Source organism: Orbicella faveolata, unplaced genomic scaffold (assembly GCF_042242905.1).
Source record: "Orbicella faveolata isolate gen_17 unplaced genomic scaffold, um_ofav_v1 contig_27, whole genome shotgun sequence".
NCBI lineage: Eukaryota > Metazoa > Cnidaria > Anthozoa > Scleractinia > Merulinidae > Orbicella > Orbicella faveolata.
This window is the reverse complement of record NW_028301555.1, coordinates 8,380,520-8,398,553: the sequence shown is the minus strand read 5'-3', so window position 1 is coordinate 8,398,553 and position 18,034 is coordinate 8,380,520. Positions and strand designations below refer to the sequence as shown.

Below are 18,034 nucleotides of genomic sequence, written 5' to 3'. Positions count from 1 at the left end.
AAACACCGAGAAGAGAGTTGAAAATACGACGCGCAGCGGAGTATTTTTGCCGAAATTCGAGGTATTTGGATAGCCAATGAGACACTGTTTCGAGTGTTTGATATATCTTCTCAAATGAAACAAAAACACGGAGAGGTAAAATCGTTAACATCTATGCTAATTAAGGCCGGGTGTACAAATCTCCTTCACAGTTACGATTTTCTTTGTTTTAACTTGATGAATTATTAATGAGTTTGAGATGCGATCGTTGAACAGCACGCGGATCAGTAGAATCGCGAGAACTGGATGCCAGCGCAAACGGAGACTTGGTAGGGTAGGGAGTGGAGACCGCTAAAATTTTTTTGCACAATACAATTATACAGTTATTGTTTAAGAAGACGAATTTTTACTTTCATGTTTGGAGGACAATTTCCCAAAGTCCGATTTTCAAATATTTTATTTTATCTTGTCAGGAAGGATTGAATATTTTGACGTCTTTGTCAAATAGTGATTTCCTAATTTTTGTTTTTATATCGGAGTGTGTCGAAGGACCACTTAACTGACTAACGATAAACAACTCAATAAGCTTACGGTGATCCAACAATTTTGTCGAAATAACCCCTTTCCCGACACAAATGTCGGTACCATAATGTTCGGCTTTGAAACTGCTGCTTCGTCTCAAATAATCCAATACTGTTTCTTAAGAATGACTTACTAGTGCTAAACTCTTCAAGTTGTAAAAAAAAAGCAGCCTTAAAATCAGATGTTTACTGTGTTATTTAATAATTTAACTTACCATAGTTTTTCAATGCCTCAGGCGACACAAGCCACTGAAGCTCCAAAAAAAGTAGCGAGAAAATCTTCCATTTGTAAGACATCACCTACAGGAAAGAGTATTATTAAAAATGAAATGAAAGTACATTTTCTTCTTCTTGGAAGGAACTGGCGGCCATTTTAGGAGGGACTAACTCGGACATCCTCGCGCCAAACTTGTAGCAGCTGCTTGTGGCGCCGCTGTCAACAAATTGCCGCCAAAACTCTACAACAAGGCCGAAGGCTCAGGAATAAGCTGCGATAGAAAGTTATACTTACATGAACATGAATGGAAAATAAGGGTTGCTTTACAACTTCTTATATGATGAAGAAAAAAATTGAGTTTCCCTGTAAAGGAAATGAATTTTACAGACGCCCGACGATTATTAAACAAACAACAACAAAATAACAAAGTTATGAACTAGCACCTTTGAACAATATTCAACTAATGATGGAGAAATCAATTTCGTTAACAAGTTCTACACTCGAACAAGAAAATAACACTTTGAATGACTTAACTTTGCCTGGTTTACATAACTAACAATTATCATTAATAGAAATTAGCACCTAAAAGGTCCCCTGTAAAGACATATATCAACGACTATAATGGTCAAACTAATTAATTTCAGGGTCAGCACTAATGGCATTAATTGGTGAAGACTGTCTTCGATAACAAAGTTCGAAAACACTAAATTAAGCCGATAGTTATTTGACATCGTATTGCGAGTTGTTTTGAAGCAGTTTAATAAAGTTCCTGGCCCTAAAAGCATTTTATCCAACTTTTCAACCTTGCCGGACAAATTGTTTCTTCGCAATTTGTCACAACTAGGGTTTCAAAGTTTGTTTCAACGAAATATGCGCCTGTTTGGCAAGGCGACGTGAAAAAGGAACAAAATCAGAATACATTATTTGCAAAAATTTCCGACGATATTAATTTCGGACAAAAGAAAGTGTCGGAAAATAAAACCGCCCAAAATTTTTAAGCGTCCGGAATATTTGCAATACAGTATTTCATCACAGTGTCCGAAATTTTTGTCCGAAATTTGTCTGCAATGAGATGAAAAGTTAAACGTCTGAAAAAACAAAAACGTCCGAAATTTTAACGTTCGAAATGTTTTGCAAGCAATGTACACAAACATGGCAACTCAGTACCTCGATCTTGAAGGAACAAGCAATGAAAATACGACTGGCGACGTAATCCTCTTGACCACAGCATCCAAAGGAAAATTAGATGCTTACGTTAATTATTAACTTGTTAGAACAAAATAACTGTAAACTGTATTTTGGGAAGAATTGCTAATTAGTATCGTAAATAATACAACATCTAACATCCGTAAATACGGTATACGTAGTTAATTTGTTAATCTATAGCTGTCAAAAGGAATTGTAACTTAAACTACTTACGTTAAATGGCAATTTAGTATTTGGATTCAAGAGCCATCCGTTTAGTATGCCCCTAGGGGAGCGGGGTAGGGAATTAGTTCTTTTGAATTCTTTTCAGCCGTACTGAAAAAAATGTAAGCAAAAGAAAAATCCCTCACCATAGAACATTTTTGAAGCTAACCGCTATCCACACCACTCACACCCATTGCAGTATTCCTACTTCCAGTTGCGTTGTATTGGTTATATGAGCAGAAAGCCTGTCCCTCTTAGCCGGCGGGGCCTGGCGCGAGGAAATGGTGACTCTGAAGACATATGACCTAAAAGCCAGACTGCTCTTGAACAAAGATTTTCACTCACTCTCCCTTCCCACAATTGATGGTATTTAACATAATTCTGAGATTTCATGTTCATACTTAAAGACCTCATTCGATTTACTCGTTTATTGGTGAGCCGAAAAAATCAGTTTGGATCAAAATCTCGCAAGAACTTTTGTAGTGTATGCTGGCCACCCATGGCTCACGGAGGGAAACGGAGCATGCCGACACTGTGGCATCCACATTGTTGAGGATGTTTTAAGCGGCAGTAGTTATTTTTGATCATAAAGGCAAAAGACCATAAAGATAAAAACTATAATACGTTATGTTGTGTCAGGTTGCATGAAATAATGAAAGCAAATGAGATTTAGCACAGGACTACAGACGTTTTTTTTTAATCGACTACATCTTCAATTACCACTTACGCAATGTACAAGTAGTTTACATTTATTAATGTGGTCATCTAATTAAACCTGTACATAAATGTCACCACTGTGTAAATTTCGTTACACCACATGAACTCTTACGTTACCAAAAACATGTTACATCTGAGCAAATCTGCTGCGTACTTTGACAGTACTTATATCATCAACACCGTAGCATTCCAAAGAGTCGCCGAAACAGAAGAAATCTGGGGCGAGTCTCATCTCGCAGTCACTTGTGAGACTGTTGCTACTGGAAACAAGAAGACTTCTCATCCAGTGAAGTTCACATAAGTGGTTGCAGGAATTCTTCGCCCAAGATTTCTCCTACATGACCTCAAATACCAGTTTTCATACCAATGCCTTTTTGTTCTCGAAAAATATTTACCTGTTCTTGCGTTTACGAAACTAACTGTTCCAAAGACACAGGCAAAACCGAGCCCGCAGTTTACCTCTCGAGGTTGTTAGGCAACTTACGGCATGCTCTCGAATGCTAGAGCTACTCTTTCATTGGATAATACGAAACGGAAACTGTACGAGTGAATCCACCTAGGCTTGCCAAAATGCCGTTGTTCCCACGACTTGATTTGACCGTACCAGTTGAGTGACCTCAAAGCTAATCTTGAGACTATAGACGAACCAGTTTTGGAGCATTTGGACAATTTATTCATAGTTCTACGATAAAAACGTTACAATGAAAAACATTTCATATTTCGTATCGCTGCACTTTAACAACTTTAGAGTCCTTGATATTACATTTTCCTTCGTGGCGCGACAAGAGATTCAAATTCTACACTATTCACAGAAACCAACAAGACCAAGGAGGAGATTATCTAAGACAGCTCCGCTCTCTCTTTCGTTCGTTTGTACACTTGGGGCAGTACCTGAGGAGAAAATGAAGCAGTCAGTGCTGTAAATATTTGTGATAAAACTAGCGTTCTATCACGAATGCCGTTCTCTTATTATTAGCTAGGATACTATCTATTCTGTTGTAGATAGTGAGTAGCGTAGCAGTGTACGTTTGTGAACAAAATGATGGCCGCCTCTTTGCATTTTTGAAGTTAGTGTGAAGAGCATTTAGAAAAAGTTCTGAACGACTAGTAGATTTATGCTAAAGATCTCTCGATTTCTATGGCGCGATAGTTGACTATCACGCGACAGAAATCTCGATCTCATAATCTTATCGTTAATTCACAGGGTCTTCACATTTTTCTGCTGACTACAGAACAAAATTAATATTAACAATATGGCTGCAATGCATAGTGGAGCGTTTTTCCAGCCATATTGGTGTTCTTTAACAGTAGGAAGTTTAAAATAATCAAAAAACGTATTTTTCGAAGAAGGAGAACAATATGGCCGCCGTGACGTCATCTGAAAACGCTCTGTAGAGAGGCTTGGCTTCAAGTTTGAGGAGAGGGAGGGTGGGGGGAGAGAGGATTTGGCAGTGCAAGTATCTCTTACTGTGTGTAGGCATAAAGCCCATGGCCTTATGTAGCCAAGAGAATGAAGAGGCCTGAACGAGGTCTGCAGGCACAGTTTCTTCAATTTAATGTTCAACTTACCATTTGCCTTTGGGTTTTGTTGTGAGTCCCACACACTGAAAGTGGAACCACTCTATTGGGCACTGTCAAATAAACATTAATAAATAGACATTATTAAACAACAACAACAAATTGGGGGCACAACATAAAGGAATTATAAATGTGAAAATAAGTAAATATGTAGAAATTGAACAAATGTTATTTTTGGAAATGAAGATATTTTGGAGATGAAAACACAAAAAAATCTATCATGGAACACCAATAGTTTATATTGCACGAAGGTAGAGAAACACCAAAGAGATAAGAAATGGAAAAGCGATGAAAGGAGGGTAAGAGGGCGAGACATGCAACAACATGCATGGAAAATTAGAGCAAACCTCTTCATTGTCACATCCAATCATCTCTCCAAATGAGACCTGGAACAGAAGCAAAAACCTTGATCACAAAAAATTATTGCAGCTAAATTTTCATATGGTAAAATGTGGTTTAAATATGAAGAGCTGCTTGACTACAAAGACGTTGATAATGATGATGATGATGATACTGTTTACCAATCCGTATGCTGTCCTCATGACCAGTCATCCACATGAATTGGATCATGCATAATATAACATGTGTTTGGCATCAACTTCACAATTTTGCTTCGAGTTTAGTCATCAGACAACCACTCTTGATTCAAATCAATGACTGTAGGTTTTAAACACCACATTACTTGCAAAAAAATTTGGACGTTTAAATTTTCTGACACTTTTTATGTCATTTCGGACAACAATTTTGGACACTAAAAAAGTTAACGTTAAAAAGCAACGACGTTTCGACCACTCGACGGTCATTTTCAAGTTGAAAAGTAAAAGTTTTAGTCAGTGCCTCATTAGCATTCTTATAATCGAGTGTATATATTTCGGCGCATGCAAAACTTTTACTTTTCGACTTGAAAATGACCGTCGAGCGGTCGAAACGTCGTTGCTTTTTAAAGTTAACTTTTTTAGTGAAATCTGTTTCTAAAAATTTGTTGATTCGAATTTTGGACACTTTGCTGAAACACAGTAAAGTAAATTCACACCTACAAAACACGAATTAGACTAAAGCAACATCTGTGAAAATGATAGTTTCACTGCACCCTCAAGGTTTTACAAATACACCGATGAGAAAAAAAAAAAACAAATTTTATCAAGCCGTTACATATCTCAAGCAGTTCGCTCCATGAAGCCTGGCATAAAGGAAAATAACACTTTTTTTGTCTGAAATTAAAAACGTCTGAAACTTTTTGCACGCAATAAATTTATGTCGCACCTGATTACACAAACAGTATGTTGGCTCATTAGGATCAATTGGAAATTCAGGGGTGGGTGAATCTTGGTTCTTGGATTTGCCCCTGAGAAGACAAAATAAAACAATTTTTACTTTAAGTTATTTGAAATAAATGAAATATTTGATTGAATATGGAGACCTGATGGTTAATGGATTGCAGAAAATTTGCCGTATTAACGGGGTGGCAGTATTAATGGAGTGGGGTCAAATTTCATGACTGGTCTAAACTGACTGATGTCTTTACGGGTATATCACAATTGCACTTCTAAACAACTTGTCTTCAATAAACATCTGGAATGCAGATATGGTTTAAAGAAAATTGAAAACTTCAATCAGTACACACAATATCAACAATTAAAAGATGAATATAACTGGTTTGAGTGGCCTTATAAACAGGGTAAAATTATAAAGGACAATACAGGCTGGGACTTCAGAATGTGGCCATATGACAAGGTGACTGTATTGACGAGGTCACCGTAAGGCGGATTTCCACTGTATTGAACTCAGGCTTCTTGACCTCATCTTACAAAAGAAACTGACTACACTGGTTTATGCATTACACATCACATGCATGGAAATAAGGTGGTTTTAATGCTATTTTCCACCCAGGGGAATAGACAGCACCCAGGGGGAGAGGAAAAATTCTTTGCTGCTCATAATCATGAAGCATGGATCAAAAAAAAAAATCCTTGCACTTTGCACTCATGGTCGCAATCTGCACTCTTCTATTGCACTTGGCACTTTTCCCATCCATCTGTTCTGCCACTCACTCTCACTTTGTGCTGGTGGTCGTGATCCATGTTGGTGTTCTGCTCTGCAAACCCACCTGTTCTGCAGGCTATGGTATTCAAAACCAACTGGCTTGCATAAATGTGTATCTTTTATGAGTTCTCTGTTCATACTCACTTTCTATTGGTCTTTGCTTTTTTCTTGCCAGGTTTGCCAACTTCAGATCCTCCAGCTCCACTTGATCCACCCCTACCCTCTGAGTCACGCTCATGTTTGTCGTGGTTACGTTGCCTTCGATTTCCTAACAACAAGAATGCATATTAAAGAGATGTTTTGAATTGAGTGTCGAAAGTAATCAGGCAATTACTTTGGTTTTAGTTTTGATTCTGCTAGGTCTTGAGATTGGCTGAGTAGTCTAATTGGTAAGTAATTGGTTTGGTTTTGGTTCTACGACACTTAATTGAAAACTGCTCTAGATACTAATTACAAACCAAACATTTGTATTAGCTGCTCTTTTTGCAAGAAAGTCCCTGCCCCCTGCTTATACACACAAAAAATACATTCTTGTCAGACAAATTAATATCTTATTATAAACAATTTTGAGCCTCTTACGCTTTTTCTCAGGAGGTTTTGTGTGGTGTTCTTCCAAAATGACTACAACAGAGAAAAGAAAACAAAATTTTGTGAGTGAGAGTATAAAGCTAGGACTAACATGAGTGAGCTGACTTCACCTAGTTATAAGAATAACAAGACTGAATTAAACATCACAGCCAGGTTAAAGAACTTCCAATGTTGCAGTTTGGTCTGGTTTCAAGGAATGCAGTTATCAGTAAACGTACACACATGTTAAACAACGCGATAAAATACCAAAAAATGTAGTTGATTATACCATCTCCAGTGGTGAAAAAAACCTACATGTAATTCTGGGAGCTGTCCAAGAAAGAGCTATTTTGTTACAAGGGGCAGTGAATGGTTCCTTGGAAATCATGGCTCTGGCTTTTTTTCTCTGATCGTGAAATCTCAGAAGTCTTTCTGAAGAGGTACTAAGTATTGTTTTTCTGTGTTTCATATACAAGCCTAAGATCGTTAGTCTCAGACTTGGATTTTCAAACAAAGGTTTCTACATTGCAGAGGGTCTCAGATTTTACCATTTCATTTTGCCATCCCTACTGCAAGAGCAATCAGAGTTCATTCACCCTGACTACATATACTACTGTATGTCTAGAGGTCCTTGTTTCTTCCCCTTGCCTCAGGATCCCTCTAGATATATTTTTCCTGCTTGCTTTCTTTTGTATGAAACTATGTGCTTTTCGACTACAGTTGGTGCAAGTAATCCTAACAATAATTATTAATCATTAATATTATTCATTAATAATAGTATTATTCATTTAATATTAATAATATTTATCATTAATAATAATTAATTCTTAATCATGATTAAATTTTATTAATCTGCTGCTAGCTACTGTAGAACTTCAGCTGATACCTGGTTGTGCCTCAGATTTTAACAGTGGAGGTAGATCTTCATTCCTACATGTATCCAGGTTTTCCACATCTACTTCAATTTGTCGACTACGGGTGTCAACCTACCAAACAAACAATCTTTTACACACTACTTTTTAATTAAGTAATATAATACATATATCTTGCAGATTGATAGAATAGTGTGTTCATGTGATGTCATCAAATTCTCCAATCCAAAACTAAAGAGCCCCTAAAGGTTTTATCTGCATCAGGCATAAGAGGTACTAAATTTATATCTGTTTACAACATTCCAGCTCAATAGCATCCTTCATTTCGAAACCAGAGCATTTTGAATTTCGCAGTTATGGCGGTGCATAACATGAAGCTAAGATCGCGTTTGTCGAAAAATATACAATTATCTCGTGATTTTTCACCATTTTAGGAGTTAAAATAAAAGGTGCTCGTGTAAATGTTTTTTGGTTTGGTTCAGATAATCAGTTGTCTAGATAACCAAAGTAAGTTCCAGATGTTTACACTATTTTCCTGCCGCAATATTGGAGGACCAAAGAGGTCCTCCAACATTGCGGCTCCATACTAGGCTCTATAATTTTGCAGGGAACATTTCAATGAATATCTCAACTTTGGGACAACGCACACACCAAGTAAATTTGGAGAACTGTCTTCTTTATTATCGTCTATAATATCACAATTTCTTGACTCTATCCACTGAATGGTTTTTGATTTTATTTTTTATTGCGTGACAATGTACACACTCTATTGTTAGGGGACTGAAAGCTTCATGGCTAAAGTGCTGGAACCAGGAGTGAGACAATGAACAACAAAAGTGTTGAGACACTTTGCAGTGAAACTCCATTTTTAAGTGTCTTGGAAACATTTCCACCCCCTTCCCACGAAACAATGTTGATTTTCCTATTTCATGAGACTGCACAGACCACAGAACCGGTACCTACACAACATTGAATTGGGGGCCCGGGGATATCAGAGATATTAATGCTAGATGCAAATGAAATAGAATAAGAGATTAAATATCAAAAAGCATCATATTCTAAAAGTGTCTCAACTACTTTTGTTGTCCAATGAAAGCTTGCTATTTGAGCATAACCAATTTGAGCAAGTACCTCTCTCAAACCATCTATCTAATTTTTTTCCTTTGATCATGAAGCAATTACAGAAAAGACACAAACTATGAGTGACACTCATTGGTGAATATATTTACAAACTATCAACTGTCTGACATTCTGTACACATTGATATTTTTAAGTGGACACAGGATGGGGAATAAATGTTTTGACATGGCAAGAGGTACATGACTGTACGACTTTACATATACGTGTACAAACACAAAGAAATAGGGAAGGTAGAGGTAAGGAAAGAAGGAAAGTAGTAAATTTAAAAGTGTTCTCATAATGAATTTCCCAGGAGAGAGCATTCTCATCCCCAGAGGCCACACTCCTTTAGGTCAGCACCAAGAATCGCAACCTTTTGGCTGGTCCTGCACCAGAAATTGGACTTCCCGTCAAATCTGAGAAATCTGATTGGCTGAAAATATGAAACGAATACTCTGCGCATTCTCAAAAAAATCTGGTCTGGCCATAGGTCATTATTCTTGGTGCTGATCAAAAGACGCATGGCCTCTGGGGATGAGAATGAGGGGGGAGTGAAGAAAAGAAGCAACGTTGCTCATAACTTTATCCTCATCATTGTCATTATCCTTGAGGAGACTTGGGATGATCTAAAGACTCCACCCTGTAGCAGTTAATACTCACCAAATCAATCATATTTCCAACCAACTGTAGCTTTTCATCTCCATATTCCTGACTCTTCACCAGCCGTCTCTGTATCTGAATCAAACATTTTCTCCTGGCAGTTGGTTCTTTCTCTTTCAAATAATTGTTGATGAGTCGTTCTATTTCTTTTAACCTCTCTGTAACAGTGAATCATAATACACACAAACTGCATTAGAAATCTATAAAATGTTTCCCTATCCACTGAAAGAAAGAAGGAAAGGAATGTACTGAAGGAAAGAGGGTGGGAGGGACGGATAGAGAAAAAAGCAAAAGAGGGAAAGGAGAGTCATTTTCCCTGGTAGTAAAATATCATCATGAAACAACTTCACGCCACACGGTGTTTTGGCAAGGCTGTGGTCTAAAAAAAATTACAAGGAGCCCAAAGGTTCCTAACCATGAAATCCTGGTGCCCAGTGCTTAAAGCTTATATATTAAAAAGGCATGTTTTTCCAGTCCCTAAAGGCAAAAGTTAGCAGCCTGTGGCTCCCGGGTGCTTCTAGAGCACAGCCCAGTGTCTTGTAAGTTTCACATCATACCTTGATAATGAAGATCCAGCTCTCTCATCTGAGAAATGTTCCTTTGCATATCATCAGGAAGAGATTCTACACCTAGTTAACACACAAACAACATTTGTCGTGTTACTGGAAATAATAGTTATAATAATATTAAACATATCTATAGAATGACTTTCCATGAAATGATCAAGTGCACTTTACATTGTAAAAGATTGTGAAAGATATAAATTTACAATGGTTGCTAAAAAATACAAAACATGTTGAAGATGATTTCCTGTCCATACTGCGCACTCTTGAGAGTTTGTTTACGTTTTTTGCTTTGTTTCATGTAAGACACCACAAAATGTAAACATTTTGCAACTAATTACATGAAGTGCTTAGATCATCCAAAGTTCATGTCAACTGCTATTATGGACGCAAAGCGTTATGCTTCGTTCTTTCTCATATCACCTGATGAAACAATTTCTCAGCTGTAAAAATCAATTACGGTAAGCTGTTGGAAAAAGAATTTGAGAGGCCTCAAAGATAAGGTATGTGGTTTGTAACGAATAACATCAATTCGCATTCCACCGAGTGAGACTTATAGTGTCTATAAACATTAGGGTACTGAGACTGCACAGAACATACTGGAAATCATCTTTAAAAAAGATAAATATTCAATAAAAATTTAATAAAAAAGGTAATATGATATTAATAAAAAGCTAACCTAAAATAAGAAGACTGAGGGATACAAAACTCTCATATACATGTATTATACCAGCCAACTTTTTCTGAATAGCAGGCATGAGATTTTTATCTTAGGAGGGGTTGGATTTTCGAAGAAAAGTTGGAGATATTGGAGATTTTGTCAAACAGGTCAAGGCATCAACTTCAATATTAAAGTAGTAATATTTGCTACTGTGATGTACATGTAATCTTGATTGTCACCTTTCTCATGGACAAGAGCTACATTACATTGTGTTCTTGCAACAGGATGAAAATAAGCTGCATGTAATCACAGCAACAATTATGGCACCTATGTTCTCACACAGAGAAAACTAAAGATTTTCCTTAGCTGTTATCCTGAGTCATGCAATCCCCTGTTTGCACTTTAATTCCCGAGTGATCAAAATCTAATTTCTTATCACAATATCAATACATTATAAACTTGACAGGTAATGAGAATAAAGAAAATCATCATCTAAAAGATTTTGTCTTCAAGGGTTGATGTTCCACCAAATTCTCATAACTGACATTAAAAGAACTGTATGGCCTGCAGTAAAAACAATTTACGTTTTAAATTTGAGGCTGAAATGATTAGAAATCTATCTGAGATAATTATTAATACTGCATTAGATCTATTATCTCTGATTTGTTGCTAAATACATAACATGTACAGACAACCATCCCTTAATGGTCACCTTTATAAGGCACAGTACAGCCGTGATGGTGTAGGTCTTAGAGAAAGTTGACGTACTTGGTCATGATTTTTTTTTACCACAACTAACAGCTAATTTGAGACACTGTGCCATCAATATGCAAATGTTTTAGTTAGAATATTTCGCCTCTTTCCATTTGCGATTGGGATCAAGATGAGAGTGCAACTTGAGACATCTGTTTACTCATGCTTTTGTCACTCCCTTTTTTAACAACGTTGAGTCTGAGATCAGGAAATGTAAAGTAAGAACATGCTACGGCTCGCACTTGGGTATTAAAGAGCTTTATTCTGTAACAGAGAGAAAAACAGGAAAATTACGAATAGGTCAACATTTATTCAAATCCAACCTGTATCTGACATTTTTACAATTATCACCTGATTGTCATGTGCAAATGGGTTTCAGAGTAATTTACTACAATACCATTTGGTTTTTAAATTTGAGAATAATACAAAATTTTTCAGGCTTCAAAATATCAAATATGTTTGTCCTCTGGCCCCAAAATAGATGTTCATCTATAATAAGGAGCATATTAAATAACGCCTTGATCAATAAGGTGCAATTTAAACAATCAACAGATTTGTACGCCAAAAACAGCACTCCCCCTAAGGTTTAACATGAAGTTAGGAAGAATCCACATTTGATGATGTGTATTAGACTACAAAATATCTGAAAACAAGTACTAAAAGTTGTTTGGTACATATACAATGTGATCAAAAAAAATCATACATTGTGTTAAGGGTGGGGTGTAGTCTGCTCTCAGCAAGCAGACCTTATCCCTTGAACCTTTAAGTGCCAAAATTTCAAACAGGATTTGAAATCCCGGATTAAAGCTTAGCTGAGAAAACAGATTGAGAAAATATGGGACACATCATGTGCCATAAGGCACACTTGAGAGAGAACAGTTTGTTCAAGTTTCAGGATTTGAAGCCACACGTAAGGATATTATGGTAAACATAAGCTTGATACTGTGATAAGATAGCAAGGGCGTGGAACGCGAAGTCACGTTCATTACACGGCACGCTGCACAACACTTGGCATACCCGTTGTCTATTTACGTCACGTTTTGTAACAAAACACTTCGTGCGTGATCGTGACCATAAATAGCTACACTGTGTGCACAGTATCTCTCAGTTTGCTTCAGTTCTCCTCGTGTAGATTCTAATAAGACACTTGAATACGGATAAACATCCGCAGAGGCGTTCGACCTAAGTTTTTGACAGCAAAGTACTGTAGCTTGCAAATTTAGCTTGAGGAGTGAAAACACTCAACGCACATGCAATTTCAGATTTTCAAAACGTCGGAGGTGGAGCTGACAATTTAAGAGCTACTCGATAAGGATTTCAAGGCATATAAACCGGATGCGAATAAAATTACATCGAGTTGAAGCTTATAACGATTTAAGTTTATTTAGATCAATGACTGGGGAGATGTTCAAGCTGGTTTAAGCCTGTACATGTTTCACGGAAGTTAAAACGTTTCAACAAACGCAGCTATACTAGTAACCGGTACGATCTATTTGAAAAGTGCGGTGTTTCCTGTGCGGACAAATATGATTATTTATCCACTTGATAGATAAGTTCATAGGTTTCCTAATAAAACATTTCCTACTCACAGTCCAAATAGTTCTCCACGTAAGTCGCCGTGGCTGAGATCGAGGACTCGCTCGACTGCAAAGAAAGGAGCACAAAATTCAGTTTAAACTGTTCAATACGTACTTCTATTCACATCTGTTCCTACGAAAAACTTACCGTCATTATCACTGCCAAAAAACCCCAAGAAAAGATAGAAAAAAAATAGAGAAATTTCTCTCCGACAACGATATCTTCGAGAGCGACGCGGTAAAAACAGTTTAGAGCTTTGCAGCCAGGCTTTTGAAATTTTACTTCCGGGGAAAAGTTGCTGTTTTGCAATTCGTCAATTTTCAAGAGCCGGAAGTAAAGTAACAGGAAGTATTGCTCTTTGGACCGCCCTCGCATAAAAAAAACAATAACCTTTCAGGTAAAAAAGTGACATATCGAACAAAGTAGTGGGTTCTGTCACGTACCAGAATAGGGTAGAACTTTCCTAAACAGCGTCAGCATTTGTTCAACAAAGATCGAATGCACACAGTGACTTCACTGGAGTTTCGCTGTTAGAGTGACTTTGCCGCGAGGGAAGACTCACAAAGGATTTCCCCAGAAAGGAGGGAGCGATATTTGACGGGAATCGTCGCCTGATGTCCGTGTTCGTTAGTGTTCAAGTTTTTACTGCTTCAGTAAATCTATTGTAGTTCCTGGTTGTAGGCGTTTGATTGCTCAATATTTCTCCACGCTGTGAAGTAATACCTTGATTGTTTATGTCTGTGTTTCTCTCTCCTTTTTCTGATGGAATGAAGAAACGGCAAAGCTATTCAACAGCTCAAGAAGTCGGTCAGGGACTAATGCAGCTTAAAATTGGTCCCAACGACAAGGAAACAACGAAAGTCGCGAAGAAGAAGATGGCTGCTGCTAATTCTCGGCGCCGGAAAAAATCAAGATTGAAGAGGTATGCAGTAATGGTTCATTTACTTTGGTTTCATATCTGTAAGGGCTGAAAATAGCAGCTTTGAAGATAATACTTTATTTTCATTTCCTTGATATTTTTTCCGCTCTGCTCCACATCTAAGTTTCTCGCAAGAAAACAAAACGGGCCATAGTAGTTACATAAATAAAACTATTACAAAAAGTCATTACAACTTTTCGTAATTACTTTGATCGAGTTGTAAGCTCTGCGATTGTCATGCTGAAAAGCGAGTCATGTAGTACGTGGAAACACACAAAAGGGAATCGATAGCTATCATTACAGAAAGAAAACAAAAAATACCTACAATAGTTACTTAGAGGACATGAAGCATGAAACTGTAGGTACATGTGATCAAGCTTGACTTCGCATGAATGTTGGCACGCTCGTTCTCAAAGTCAAACTTTAATATTTTTAATTTGTAAAGCTTAAATGTATAGTTTATACAGCTGGGTGATGACCACCAGCAGAATTATACAATTTTTCTTTTTATTTGGTGAAAGCCCTGGACTTGAAATCTGATGTAAGAATTTCAAATTGATTTTCAATATTGGGTGGTAATATTTTTAAAGATGATGTTTATAATTATAGCAAATGTTTAGAGGAAAATCTTATTAGGGAATTACCCTTATCGGGAAACTTCTTTGTATTTTTACACAGTGGGATAATAATAATGTTGTAGATCGAACTATTTATGTCCTAAGAATTTGAAGAGCTAGTCCAAGCGGGTGGGGGCACTTGCCATCATGTTCCGTTTGGGTAAAGGGGTGCGACTTAGGACGTGAAACCCTCTGTTTAGCACATAGAAAACCTGAAATTCTAAAACACCTCTATTCCAGAAACTCAGGACAAACTGGACTGACAACTGAACGATTATTTTTTTTCGCCTTGAAAACTATCTGAAATTGGCTTGTCCTGCAAAACGTCTGCAAACATCTTCAATCTTGGATGATATTTGCCGAGTTTAAACTTTTCTTTTTTTTTTGACAATTGTGCATCCATGCATGTTTAGGACAGGTTCAGACCCCATTAAGGACGGACTTACGTAAAATTATATACTCCATACTGTCCAGCAGTATGTCCCCATATTGGCCACGACCCTCTCAAAGAGTAGAGAGCTAGAGAGGGGCATTGTGAGTAAAATGGGTCTTGCCCTATATAGAGTACATTACACAATGGACTTGATTGGAACCCTGACCACTCAGTTGCAAGTCCAATGCACTTGCCATTCCAGGCAAGGCCGTTTTGTTCTCCCAAAAAGATTCCACATTGGAGAGCCCAAGGTCGAAGAGGAACAAGTGACCATTAGATTACAAGGGACAACAAAGGGATATATTTTTGAAAATACATTTAAGTGCCCCCCTCCAGGTATAGAGAATAGGTTACAAAATAACTACAGCACTTCAAATAAGTACCACAATTACTTGAAAAAAATAAGCACAGTGCTGCCCTTGAACAACTGCCGCTCCAAACCGTTGAAATATCTAAGAAGGGCTATAGTACTTTCTCTAAAAAAAACTAACGTAATTTACCATAAGATTACTTGCTTTCTACATCCTGGAGGGGATAGCAAAATTATTATGTCCACAATGTCAGACTCCTTTCATCATCCTTTGCAACCTAATGGTCACTTTTATCCTTGCATTTCTTCTACACATTTGCTGTGATAGGCCATCCCCCACTTCTCCAACAGATATAGGAAAAAAACAAACAAACAGAAAACAATGATATATTTTACAGGGGAAAAGAGGGAATGGGATTTCAACAGAGTATGCTGGGTGAATGAAGTATAATGGGCAATATTCCTTTTTCCTTTGAGAAGAAATATGGCTGACTGAAATTTTATGCACATGATTTATGTTCTCATGCATAACGAACATGTGTCGACAGTTTTCCTCATATCACTAATTGAAATTTGGCAATGATCAACATGATAATGAGAATTTGTATTACCCTATAAAGAGTATCAAAATTTAGTGACCCAAAACTCCTTCCACTCTCTCAACACTCAAACTTGTGTTTTTCTTAGATCATAGAGAGGGGCATTGTGATTGGTTCTCCATTTTTGCTCAAAAGAAGTTCTAAAAAGATTTTTTTAATCTCAAAATTTGTCAATGATGCAATTAATATTGAGTAACCAGACCTTGTGTTGTACAATTCAGTGAGAAATTGTGCCTGTTATTTTAGAATTGGCCTCGCACTTTGCGCTGGTCTGATTTTGAATTTTCTTGCCTGATTACTGTCTGAATAGTACTCTGCTCGGTCCAATTACTATTACTAAACACAAGAAAGACAGACTACCTGTGGTGCAAGAAAGGCTTTTGTGCCTAGAGATGGTACACCATAATATTTATGGGAACATAAGTGTTGCATATTTCAGCTACAAAAATGGAAATCTGCTAAAATTAAAAGTAGTCACACCATTTTATTCTGTTAATAAGGAAACCAACTTTCGACCTAGGAACTGTGATCTCCAGTTTCAATTGCAGTTGAACAACAGGAAATATTTACAACATTAAAAACGGATTGTCATGTTCATTGATTTGACATCCTAAGCCCGGTTCTCACTTGTGATGCAAGCAAAAGCATTTAAGCATAACCATTAACATAAACTTGTACACCAGTGAGAAAGGCAGCGAGGTAAGCATATGCATAAGTGTTCTTCTTATGCTCATGCATATGCTAATGTAATTTTACGTTCAGCGGGGAAATGGTTGGCATGTAAGCATAATCAAAGTGCTTGCTGATTGGGTGAAAGTCTTTTGCTTATGCTTAAGTATGCTATAAATGCTAACATGTACCCACTGGACATAATAGCGACATAAGCATAAGAAAAACACAAGGTTTGATATTCTTACGCTTAGGCTTGCGTCGCTAGTGAGGACTGGCTTTACTAGACAATCAAGTTTTCTGAATGGATGTTAATGAGAATTTAGTGTGACTTGTAAACCCTTGAAAGCTTTTGCTGTCAAATCCAATGTGGTAATTAACTGGAAAATCGGAAACGCTCAGCATGGTTACAAAATTAAATGTACAAATCAGTTATGGGATTTTCTAATAACCACTCATCACTGTCGGCAACTCGAGTGGAAAATACTGCAGCAAGACAGAGAAGCAGTGTTCATGCTGAATCTTCAAGGATTTGGCCCAGCAGTAGGTGATTAAACAGCACAACTTGAATGGTAAATTACTCTTTTTGATCTTGAAGACATCAATGGAATCCATAGACTGCTTCAAACCACAAGGGAAATGTTGAATGACCTCTGCCAATTTCTGCATAATACGGATGCTTATGTTTATCCCTCCTTCCATGTCGTTATTGTCTAGGTCCAGGAATGTTGTTGCTTTTCCTCATTCCATCATAGGTTGTCTTCTCTGCATGTTAGATTTTTGTAGCAAATAAATCTGGTGGGAGAGTATAGTTACTGTGTCAGGATGACATGGTTTAAAGAACCCCATCAGAAGTATACAATATTTTGTTTTGTCTGGAGCATTTAATTACATTAATTTTGATTTAATCTCTTGACTTCTCTGGTATGTGACCAATATTCAACTATGTGTAGGGGGAGGGGGAGGGGTGGGGGGAGGGGTGGGGGCAGTGGTAGGAGAAAGGGAAGAGTCACAAAGGTCCCACTTACCTCTGGATTCCCTAGCTTTAATTAACATAATGAGCATTATTTTATTTTAGCCTTTTCACTTCAATTCCTGCCCTGTAAGAAAACCTGCAAGTTTTGTACACATTCTCTCCTCCTTCCTTGGCCTTTGAGACCCCCCCTCCCCCCATTCACCAAGGCTCCTG

The 18,034-nt window shown here is 37.4% G+C and overlaps 3 protein-coding genes across 8 annotated transcripts in view; 1 reads left to right on the top strand and 2 right to left on the bottom strand.

Annotated features, from left to right (window-relative positions):
• Positions 1-3,554: 3,554 nt before the first annotated feature.
• Positions 3,555-13,567, bottom strand: LOC110039856 (inhibitor of growth protein 1-like). The gene is made up of 11 exons (XM_089296745.1): positions 13,446-13,567; positions 13,310-13,364; positions 10,301-10,372; positions 9,744-9,901; positions 7,979-8,078; positions 7,105-7,146; positions 6,670-6,793; positions 5,746-5,827; positions 4,830-4,868; positions 4,474-4,535; positions 3,555-3,795 (listed from the first exon to the last, which is right to left on the bottom strand). The coding sequence occupies exons 1-11, from the start codon at positions 13,449-13,451 to the stop codon at positions 3,741-3,743; spliced, it is 795 nt and encodes a 264-aa protein (XP_089152871.1). The 5' UTR covers positions 13,452-13,567; the 3' UTR covers positions 3,555-3,740.
• A 144-nt stretch (positions 13,568-13,711) lies between these two features.
• LOC110039840 (uncharacterized) overlaps positions 13,712-18,034 on the top strand; it is a 29,169-nt gene continuing 24,846 nt past the window's right edge. The window contains exons 1-2 of the mRNA XM_020744990.2: positions 13,712-13,924; positions 14,072-14,220. Of these exons, the coding sequence (XP_020600649.2) occupies positions 13,913-13,924; positions 14,072-14,220 (161 nt within the window). The 5' untranslated portion in view covers positions 13,712-13,912. The remainder of the gene's footprint in view (positions 13,925-14,071; positions 14,221-18,034) is intronic.
• Positions 15,206-18,034, bottom strand: part of LOC110039848 (kelch-like protein 40) — a 42,381-nt gene continuing 39,552 nt past the window's right edge. For all 6 annotated transcript variants that reach the window (XR_016209385.1, XR_016209382.1, XR_016209384.1 and 3 more), the window contains one exon: positions 15,206-17,640. The gene's annotated coding sequence lies outside the window, so the exon portion shown is untranslated. The remainder of the gene's footprint in view (positions 17,641-18,034) is intronic.

Excerpts from the sequence above, each read along its gene's own strand:
- LOC110039856 (XM_089296745.1), bottom strand. Across the intron at positions 6,794-7,104 it reads AAAACCTCCTGAGAAAAAGC|GAAATCGAAGGCAACGTAAC; the intron begins GTAAGAGGCTCA and ends TCTTGTTGTTAG. Across the intron at positions 4,536-4,829 it reads TTGGATGTGACAATGAAGAG|TGCCCAATAGAGTGGTTCCA; the intron begins GTTTGCTCTAAT and ends TTTATTTGACAG.